The 11,840-nt window shown below is 38.4% G+C and overlaps 1 protein-coding gene across 1 annotated transcript; it reads left to right on the forward strand.

Moving 5' to 3' along the window:
- Positions 1–4,365: 4,365 nt before the first annotated feature.
- LOC131943877 (uncharacterized) lies at positions 4,366–5,985 on the forward strand. The gene has a single exon (XM_059304178.1). It carries the CDS (start codon positions 4,366–4,368, stop codon positions 5,983–5,985), a length of 1,620 nt encoding a protein of 539 aa, XP_059160161.1.
- Positions 5,986–11,840: the final 5,855 nt, after the last annotated feature.

The following is an 11,840-nucleotide window of genomic DNA, read 5'->3' on the forward strand; positions in this document are numbered from 1 at the left end:
AAAATATCGATGTTTAAAAAAAATTCAACTGCAATTTTGAGGGTGGGTTGTAGGCTGAAGTGTGTCGTCATTTTAAGGGGGGTGGTCAGGCTTTTTTGTGACGATGTGTGACGGAGGGGGGAGATAAAAAGCGTCCAAAAAAGCGTAACGTCATTTATGGATGACCCCTAGAGTGCCAAAAAACCTGGCGCCGGCACTGATGGTAAGCAGAGGTAAGTCTCAATTTACAGCCGTTATTTTCTGTCTGTAACGATTTTTCTTACATCAGCCACTAAAGCTGTTTCAACGTTTGATTGTGTCAGTAATACCCAAGAATGTTAATGGAGTCGTAGACACATTTAACAAGTCATAGGGTGGGACTGAGGTTAAACTGTTTTGTTATATCATGTTATACGGAGTTAGCGTTGATACGGTGGTTTTAATTTGTAAGACTATTTTTTAGCGCAATTTCCATACGGACAATTGCGATTATTAACTCGTCAAGGATGGATGTGTGTCCGATGTGTGTCCGATGTGTGTCCGCAGCTTTAAGTCGTATCTCCTCCTCAACGAAGCAATATCGAGGACTAGTTCCAAAAGCAAATATGTTAAGCAAGTTACGAGGATGATTGTGGGCCAAAAAAATTCCCGGAATTCCTTCCTGAATTTCCCGGAAAAGCCAAAAAACCTGGAAAAAAATGCAGTTTTCGGCCCATATCTCGGCAACCAGACCACTTAGCGACTTGAAACATTTATCAATCGATTCCTGCCATAATTTAGAACAATATTGCCGAAGAAAGTTTTCAAAAATATCCTTTTTTCGGTCACACATTTTTTTTAAAAATTACATAAACACCTACAAACCGATCGTTCTCCTAGCTTGAACGCACCCCAGCATTATACGTCTTGTGTTTTGTCCCCGTGTGTGCTTTACGCTACGACAGAGCTATTTTTAGATAACATAATGAAACTGCGCTTAAATTGTCACTAGACTTTTTATTAACTTGTTTGGTATAATTACTATAATTCAGAACGACTAGAGTTTTTTTGCATATTTTGTAGCAAGTAACGCAGAAGAGCAGTTTGACCCAGATCTACACACAATATGTTATTTAGCATTGTCATACATAAACCACTTTTATTTTTTATCATCTCTAGTTTCCGCCCTCCACATAAAGTTAAGTTGGTGCTACACGTTTTTGGATTTTAATAAAATACTAGAATACCCGTCATCCGTTGGATAACTGTGGGTTTCGGGGGTCATCCATCAAAAAACATCACGTCTGTCACTCAGAGGCATAGCGAGCCTTCCCGGTGCCCGGGGACAAACTTTTCGATTTTAACCCCCCCCCCCCCAAGATTTCGATTTTCAACCCCCCCCCCCCCCTCAAACTTTTGATGTGCACCCCCCCACTCAAACTTTCGATTTGAACCCCCCTCAACCTTTCAATTTATTTTTCCAAACCATTTTGGCGCCTCAACATATGTCCCCCCGCCCCCCCCTTCCCCCTCCACCTCCCCTTCCCCCCCCCTCCCCTCCCGCCCCCCCCCCCCCCCCCCCGCCTCCCCTCCCGCCCCCCCCCTCCTCGCTACGCTACTGCAGTGTCACTTATCGTCACAAAAAACAGACCCCACATTCAAAAATATGTTTCTTATCTTTTAAAAACACCGAAAACACCGATTTCGGACTATCCCTTCATATACTGACGTCACATGTGACCTACTCAACTCTACTTCACCTGCCCAGTGTCCCGCCAAGTCTCAGACAACATGTTTTTATCGTTTAAAAAACGATTCCAGCCGAGCATGTCTTTGACCACACTATCCTTTCATATGCTTAGGACAAAGAAACAGATGAACTCTACTTCACCTGCCCTGTATCCTGCCAAGTTCAGATAGGCAACTTTATCATTCACATTTAAAAAAAAAAAAATTGAAAAAAAATACCATTGACATATTGGTCTAGAACCTATGCCACCCACATGAGAGCGGGCTACGCTACCAACTTAGCTATTTACTCGTGACGTCACAAATGAATTTTTATACTATACTTTTGAGTCTGCGCGCATAGATCTAGATCTAAGTCTAGTAGTATTAACTTTCAAATTAAATTTAATCTTAAATTAGCCAAACAAAGATTTATATAAAATAATTAAGGCCTGAAATAGATTCTAGATGTATTAAGGCCTGAAATATATTCTAGATGTAGAATTTACATTAAGTCTAGATCTAGAATTTACATTGAGTCTAGTAGTGACCTAGATCTAGGCTAGATCTAGGCTAGATTCATAACTTTCCTTCGACAGCTGATCTTTAGATCTAGAGAAATTTATCGTAAAACTAAATGAAAAAGACAGTTGAAAATTGATATAAGTGTTGGAACGTAATAAATACAGCAAACGGACGTATTGTTTAAGTTATAGCCGGCAGAAAATTAGCTTTGTAACGCGTTAAACTTTTGAATGGGCCACAAAGTCTATGATGGAGTCCGCCATTTTTATTTTACCAAAAAGTAAACACATCAAGGGACGTCACTATCCCCACAAAGTTTATTCAATGTATTAACATTTTTAAAAAAATACGGTTAATTTACCTATGAATAAATCAATAAATTAATTAACGTCTTTAAATAAATTTGTGATTAACAGTCTGTCTTAAAACAAAATTTTTTCTCTACCTACATACTATTTTACAGCTTTCCACGATGAGTGCAACCATGCGAGATAGTCGATCAGGCAAACAAACAAACAAACAAAAAAACAAAAAAAAAATATTCAAACATGTAAACAAACTTGACTTTTAGTAGTATATATATAGATAATTATAGGAATCGCATCACGTTTTTGGTCGAATTTTAAAGAAGTAAACTGCAACCCCATCCCGTTATCTTTTAATTTAAAATTATTTTTTATATAAGAATTTCCTCAATTACCTAATTAGCACGTTCTGACTCGCGTATGTAAGAATTTACTTTAATTATCAAAAACAATAAATAGCTCATTAAATTTGAATTTTGACCTCAAAGTATTTACAATATTGATCACGTGTATGTAAACTACCCATGCAACTGAAAATTAAATGTAGAATTACAACCGATATCTATTAGCCAGACAACTATCTACGGGTTAGAGGTTAAGCTCCCCCCCCCCTCAATCGTGGGAACTCTCATACGATCTTTGTTTGGTTACGATCGACGGATTTGCGCCTATTTCGGCTACTCAACAAACGTATTGGATTAGACAGAAACCTGATCTTATTCAAACATCCGAAATGCAGCACATTGTAACTAACACTGTTTTGACAAGTTAAAATTAGAAAGTGTAAACAGGGTTGGTGGTTAAAGTGCATAATACAATTTAATACTAATGAGAAGATACAGTTAAATCAAACATTACATGACGTTTAGACAATAGTTCATACATAATGAAAAAAAAAGATTTTATTGTTTCAAAGAAACGAAACAATAACAACCCATAAAACTGTAGTGTACTTAAAAAGCGTTTAAATGAATTTTTTGGACATTCCGACGAACTCTTATGGTTTTCACAATACTGCTTATTTAGTTTTCTGTGTTTTTTAGTTAAAATAATAACTGCTGTTTTTTTAATATTATTATCCAGACTTACATCTTGTTTTTCTTCTTGTCTTACTTCAGAGTTCCGGGCAACCTAAGTGGGTTTACTTACAAACCTACAACTTCCGGTTTACTGTATGAGGGGGATACAATCTTTAACCCGTACCCACATTTCGGACAATCTAACTTGAGGCCACGGGGATTTCCGATGCTGGGGGGTGGGGCACATCCTTCAAACTTATACAGGTATTTGTACTTGTACATTATATTATTACATATTACATTATGGATCAGTTTTTGTTTCAGTGTTTCTTCGAGGGTGGGGCAACCTATCCCTCCTTCCCCCCGAAAAAAAATTAGAAAAATATATAATCTATAACGAAAATGTATACCTTTACCATCGTCCATCTCCCCCATCACGCCGGAAATTTAAGTCCGCACCCCCTCCCCGAGAAGAAAAAAGTCTGAAAGAAACACTGGTTAGGGGTATCCCTAATCCACACATCTGGAGTCAAGTTTTAACGTAATATTTCTCGTATGTGTCCTTTCTATAGCTGGTTGGAAAAATAAAAGTAAAAAACTAAACAAAATACACCAAACCTTGATTTGTGGCTGAGATTTCTGATTATTCGGCGCCAAATATGACCCATATTTAAAATTTATTTCCTTAAACTATAGGTATTACCCGGGCAGTTAAATAGTTTAGATAACTCCCTAGTTTTCAAAAGTAATCATGGTTCCGTTTCCTTAGATTGAACGACCGATGGGACACGCCTACAATCCAACAAGGACTGGCCAGTGGCCACATGGATATGGCCAGGATATTCCAGCCGATAAACGATCAGCCGTCTGCAGTACAACACGTGACCTTTGATCCAGCTGCTCCACCTGTACTAGTCCCAAGGGAAGTCTTCAGCCCGTTAAGTTTCAAAAACGTTCTGTATCACCAATCAGCTTTCTGGGCACTCTTCGCCCCCACGTCCAAAGACACGTTTACATCAGGACTGGTCCATAGACTTTCATGTCAGCGACTTCTCTGGGAGATAGGCGGGAGAGTAGGTTTCTATCAGTTAGACGACGTTGAAGTACGTGTCGTCAAGCCAAGCCTATCACCAAAATCTGGGTCTACTGACGAGTTTGTGCAAGGCCTGATGTCGTATTTGACCGAATGGTCTTGTCCAAAGAACTTGACGTTTTTCCAATGCGTTGTTAAACTAAGCAATGATTTAGTAGCTCAGAAGTTCTGGACTAGTAAGGAATTACAGATGATGATGGTGTGGGTAGAGGATTTAATCCACATAGGATACACACAGCCACAACGCAAAAGACACACGGATGAATTTCAATTCTATTCTAAAAGAACATCGAGGGTTGGATATAGAGATGATCGAAAATTCACGAGAGTCAGTTACGCCCCTTTAGAACAAGCGCCACCTGCGCCGTTTGAAAAAACCCCATCTAGGAGTCAAATTTCGAGACAAGCGTCTAAAATTACTGCAATGTGTCCCAATTTAAAGTTACATGAACAAGGAAATACACACGCTGATGACAGCGACAAGACCACATTCTTCCATGATATTCTATTGATTGTGGTTTACAATCACTTTTATTATAACAATACACTGTATTTAGATACAATTCACAGAACGATGTTCCGCCATATTGTCTATTGCGGAGAAAGCCTGGCCAAGTTTCAAAAAGAGACGAAAGACAACGGGACCCAATTTACCTTCATCGAGGCATCGGTCTTTCTCGGATTCACCGCGTACCACTGCGTCATCAAGGCTATGCAGATGGGGCACAAGGTCAAAGGTTATCTTATGGCCGGCGATGACGTCATGTTTAAGCCATGGACTCTGCTCAAGGCCGACAAAAACAAAATCTGGGTCACAGACGAAGGCCGTTGGTTCGGAGTTAAGAAATCCGAAGCCACGTCTCGCTGGATCTGGTGGGGTATGTCTATCGGAAGAGAAGCGTACTTAAAAACTTTAGAAGACCTTAGAAACACCAAAGAGTTCCCCAAAGGCGTCCGGGCATGGCAAGAACTCCAGAGCAACATGGCGGCTCACACAAGCTCTGAAGACGTGACGGAAATTCGGCTGAGCGATCTCTTCTACATCCCATCACGTCTGCTACACGAGACCTGCTGGTACCTCACGAGGTTCCTCCAGCATGACGTGTACCTGGAGATAGCCGTCCCGGCCGTTCTACGAGGGCTGGGTGCCAGCGACATCCACTACATCCACGGGAAGTCTCTTTGGATGGAGGAGAGGAAAGACACGTTCCGTTTCTACTACACAGTGGAATCGTTTTTTCATCCAGCTAAATTTTCTTCGAACACGGTTCGAGCTGGGTATTGCCAGTTGTACTTTCCAGATCTATTACACTATATATTTGGTTACAAGCGGAGATTTTTGTATGCAATAACATGAATAAAAAATCTACCGACATGAACAACCTATCTATTAATCTATTGATTGGCCTATGTATTTACATACACACACACACACGCCCGCCCGCACGTACACACATACATACGCAGGCACACACACACACACACACACATATGTATATATATATATATATATATATATATATATATATATATATATATATATATATATATATATATAATCATATAATTACCCTCATCTACCTTAGATCAGCCAAGTAATAACTATATAATTTAATAGTTTAAATGCACATCCAATCACACCTGTCACGTATTGTTCTACATCGTTCCATTAATCACGCAGCTTCACCCTAAGGTAGCCCCACCCCTGCCTAAACCGGCAGTCCCGCGAAGGGCGGGGCGCCTAATTTATGCATACATTAATTCTAACCTGAACGACTAGGGCAGCTGCAAGCTGTATTTAGTCAGGAGACATACAATCAAACACACTAAGGACTATTCCTTTTACAGCTGCTATGAACTATCTAACCTATAATTACACAATATAGTAGTATAGACACAACTACGATTATAAATTAAAACAATTTTTTTCCCTAGTTCTCTACACTATGCTAATTCCAATTATAACGCTTAGCCTAACCCTAGCCTTAGCACTAACCCTAATACTAACTAAAACTAGCCCTTGCTCTAAGCCAAATCAAAAACCTAGCCCTAGCCTGGAGGGGTGGGGAATGGGGGGGGGGGGAAGAAATGAATGAGGTAATGGACAAAGGGAGGTAATGTCGTTTTCCACACCGCCATGATCTTTTATTTATATAATACAAGCCGACCCGCGGCGTATCATACGCCGCTATTTAGTTGTTGATTTTCTACTTTTCCGTAATTCATAATTTGTGAATTCGACAGTAACAATGCTGCCACTGAAAATATTTGCTTTAAAACACTACCCCCCCCCCTTTCCCCTAACCCCGACCCTACACCCCCCCCCCCCCCCCCGTGAAAGCAGCCTCCTCTAAGTTACCTCCTGTAAGTTTAAAATCGTTTCAAACTAAATTATCTGCCCCTAATAGCCGTCACTAAACCCGACTCTACGATTTGTAAACATTTAGTGTGACCACAGCTCACCAGACCATGTGGGGGTGGGGTGGGGGTGGTAGTGATAGTGATAGAAAGGAAGAGAGGGGACTGCAAGGCGCGCTTGCAGCTTGTTTTCTAACGTCTCCCAGAAGAGAATTATATATATATATAGATAGATCCTTTCAGTACACACATACCCTCCTACCCTATTTTCTATATTTTCCCAAATCAATGCATGATGTTAACAAATTTTTTGCTTTTAAAATAAGTTTATTTTTATTAAGTGTAGACATCTGTGAATTTATTCAAACATTGCCCAAGAGAAGAAAACAAGAAGAATGCTGACAATTTTTGAGGTGATCAGTTCTAAGCCTCTACTATTATTAGTCGACAAACACTTTGACTGAAACAGTTTTTGAACGCCTTCAACTTCTGCTTGAATGTTGTGTTCTGTTCGTGGCGTGCACAGGTGCCTACGTTGTCGCAACACATCGTTCATGATACACACCGTCACACTCGTGTTGAAAACAAACATCCCGTTCAGATAGTTGTTTTCTGATATCAGATCTACGTTTTTTTCAAAAGTTTGAGTTTGAGAAAACCAGTCATTGTAGATAAATGCACTAGTTATTGCAGAGTCATTTTGATATTTCTGAATCACCGCAGAAATTGATACTAAATTTATCTTAATCTTTTTATTTATATCAGGCTCACGTTGATTAACATCATAATTCATTGCATCTTTTAGTGTATAAACTTGTATCAATTCCAAAACCATTTCTTTTTCAAGTTTATCATCATAGATATACAGTTTGTTTAAGGGTTTGTAAATATTGAAATAAAGAAATTCCTTCATCAAACAGGCGAACACATCAGACACGTTTAGGTATTTATGCTCCCACCAAACAGAACTTCCAACAATGTCAACCATACCTATGAGCCACAAACGATGGCATTTGTTGTCCGGACTTTGAAAGAAACCATGTGAACACTCCTGAATAGTGCAGGAGGTGTTTTGTAGATCCCTTACATCGGTCATGATTTTCAAATCATCGAGTTTGCACGTCGCTTCACTCCAAACCTGATTTAGCGGAATGTTTTTAGCTATGAGCCGTATCGTAGAGTTGGCATCAATCTGAAACAGGACTTGAAACCTCGCAGTGTGATGCATATTGAAGAAAAGTTTAAAGTCGCCATACCCCTCATTACACACAAGACAGAATCGATTTTGATAGAATGTATGTTCCGTGATTTGATAAGCAATTTTGACATATGACCTAAATGAGGTACACTTTTTCGCTAAAAAATTGTGTTCTTCTAATGGTAAAACCATGTTTGTGTCGTTACACGACATGACTGCTTTGTTTGTACAAAATGTAAGGTCCTCATACCTATAAGGGGCTTGGTACGCTATAAAATCCAAAACACGCTTTCCTTCTCTCATAAAGGAAAAATTCAGCGGTATATCTGCAAAACTTGGTTGCCAAAGAGTAAAATTAGAATTCTTGTTGTTATTACAGTCGTAAATATTCTTTCTGGTAAAGACAATTCCTGTGTCTAGATTTGTCACTGGTCTGTTTTCCAAGATGGTATGAAACATGTCTAGTGTGGACAATGAAACCTCCTTTATGTTGAGCCCATGGCCGTTTTCTCTGACAAGATGAGTCTCCGTTGTGTTTGGACATGACGATACCATCAGCACGTCATAAGGCGTACAATAAAGTTCCAGTTGGGTGAGTTCCTGATATTTTTTTATTCCTTCCTTGTAGACGCCCGGGCAATCCTTCTCGAAATCTTCACAGCATGTATTGTACACTGCGCACGCTTCATCGCAGGAGCAGTGGTCATAACCGTGGTTGCCACATCTATTCACACAACTAAATTTTAGCTCCTCAAACGTGAGCCCGAGTATTGGATCAACCTCAATAAGCATCTGGAAGTAAAGGAGAAGTGTTGAGACATGTACTAGCCTCATTCTTCTATCGAATGTGCCTAGTTTTCATCTAATATCTAAAACTCGTATTTTCGTACTTTATATAGAAATGTGCGGAAGTTTAACGTTGAAGCAACTTAATATATATCTAACATATTAGATTACCTCTTTGAATTATTTATTCCTTTGAAACTAAAATTTTATAACACTATAAAAACTTATTTATTTAAATATCAAATTGGTATAATTTATTTATGAACTTTGTATAAACATCCAAACATGCTGAGATGGCTTACTAGATCCAAAGGCTAATTAGTTGCACATGCTAATTAGTTGCACAGGCTAATTAGTCGCTCTGGCTAACGATGTTGTATTTGACAGAGTGGATGCTTAATGCACTCAAACAATAGGGCGCACCCCTTTTGCTTGGTTGAAGTAAATTATAGTTGCCCATGCAGAGCGGTAGATTTCATCTTTCAGATAATCTACATCCCCATCTTTTATCTGCCAATGTATATGCAGTAAATATAAAATATTAATTTAAAAAGTAGTCCACGTCATCAATACACCATCATTCCTAACTAAATTGGACACGAATATAAGGAGTCGGCGTAGTCAAATCAGTAAAGTTCGTGGTTGCTGACTCGAGTTTGAATCCCCAGGCAGATGAGGCTCGTTAGGAGAGACAACTCCAAAATCAAACAACTGCTTCCTTGTAGGTTGTTCTTGGTTGGACAAAGGCCATGGAACCAAATAAGAAGCGATTTAAGTACGTCATTGTTCCGTTCAAATACAATAGTTTACTCTTCTTCATTCAACTTAACAGATTGTTACGAACGCAGAAAAAAACTTTACTACGATAACTGTTTTAAATAATATTATTCACAAATGTTTTAATTTTTAATATGGTTTAGTTTAGGCACTAAATGAAGGAATGATGCAAAGCTTAGGCGCGGACAGATCACAATTAGTCTTTTTGTTATCTATGGACTTAAATAAAAAACACTAAAGCTAGTGGGCATTGACATATGGAACACATCATTACTGCCATACTGCAGTCATAGAAGCTATAAGACCAGTCTGGAGAAGACCTTTCCAAGAAATAGATAATAAAAAAGTGTCTGGTCAGCTAGACCCAAAACCAGAGTGAGTAACACAACAGCATGATAGGGAAGTGATTCCCAAAGAAAAGGAATTATCATGTAATAATAGAAGACGTCTGTAGCAATGACAGCAGCTATCTTTAATAATGGAACACTAAACTGGTGGCTGTCTAAGGATGAAAGACATACATCTGTTGACATTCTGCGAATCCTCATGTTTCTCATGTTAAAAAAAATTACCCCAAAACAGACATTTTTGGCTTCCAAGACTCTTTGGCAGGTAGGAAAACACAAGCAACTAAGTGCTGAGTGCTGATAAGAAAGAAGCCGAAAAAGAGGGTCATTTTTATCAAATTGTATTGGCTGTTTTCATGCAAAAAAATCACTTTTTTTTAAAGTACGCGAAAAGTTATCGAAAAACGAAATATTTGCAAAGAGTCTTTCAGTTATTTTCCACAATTATTGTCAGATTGTGATGAAATTTTACACACACATACACTGCTGTAGGCGCTAGAGTTGGAACCAAAAACTTTACCTATGTGTTATACTTTCTTAGATATGTAGGGCTGTGCTCTGCTGTTTTCTCAAAATTTTAGCCCATTTTTCAAATCGGTGTCATGTGCAAAACACACGGAGTAACAATATGAGAATTATTCAAACTATAGCCATACATGTCTTTTAGATGCATGGAAAGTATAATAGCTGTTTACTTGACACTTGTGTTTAAATTTGACCTTCGGTTTTGGTAACTTTTTGTATTGCGGATGGCTTACTTCTTTTGTTTTAAATTTTAAAAAGATCTTTTTTTTTAACACAATATAATATTTGAATCTTTGACCTTGTATTGTAAATACTCCCGACTCGCTGCACATACATCACATTTGTTCCACCCGATCAAGATGTTATTTTTATTTTAGAAATCTTATACTCCCATGTTTCTGATAAAACATCGGTAGTGTCCTTCAAACATATTGTATATCAAAATACTGTTTGTTTTTCTAGACCATAATGTCATGTCATAAAAACACGGAACTTTTTCCGGAATAATTATCAGGAACATGTATTGTATAATGCATATCTGTTGCATTATTGAATATTCCGGAATTTTACTCCCTTCGAAAAGATTAAGTTTACAACTTGAAGGTTTAAACCTGCAAGGAAACTTTAATTATGTAAGATTTGGCATTTGTCTTCACGTGGTTGTGTAAGCTAAAGTTACAAAACTTGAGATACAAATTTCTAAAAATCGGAAGAGTTTCTATAATTTCAAATGTTATTTGTTGAGTCGCATAACATTACAACGCGTGGGGACAACATCGATTCCATTATATTGTGCCGTTTCGGACATCAGTTGTTTCACATGAGCTGCCGAAAATAAACCGAGCTGGAAATCTTATCGCACAAGAGGCTCCACTCGTGTTTGATTTTCTCTCCTGAATGATCAGCTGTCCCCAGCTAACGAGTCTAACCTGCAAGAGGAAGCGAGCACGGAAAACTTTCGATTTAGAAATCATGCGTTTACCTGCCCGATCACACCGGCTCCATATTTAAAAATAAAATCGAGCGAGGGCATAGTTTCCGTGCTGTTGTGTTTAGGACTAGGATGGTAAGAGTCATCAGTCTAAATGAAATTGATCTGGAAGAGTCGCGTGACTTTTAATTACTAATTCATATTAAGAAACAGCATGTAATCGACAGTTCAAAATGAGCGTATTATCTAATGTTCTTAAAATTCATATTTTATATAGATTCTTGTACTAA

The sequence above is a fragment of the Physella acuta genome, unplaced genomic scaffold, assembly GCF_028476545.2.
Source record: "Physella acuta isolate Inbredline_101_S28 unplaced genomic scaffold, ASM2847654v3 ptg000472l, whole genome shotgun sequence".
NCBI lineage: Eukaryota > Metazoa > Mollusca > Gastropoda > Physidae > Physella > Physella acuta.

What these genes read in the sequence shown, in the direction of transcription:
- LOC131943877 (XM_059304178.1), top strand. Translation starts at nt 4,366, where the DNA reads ATGGCCAGGATATTCCAGCCGATAAACGATCAGCCGTCTGCAGTACAA.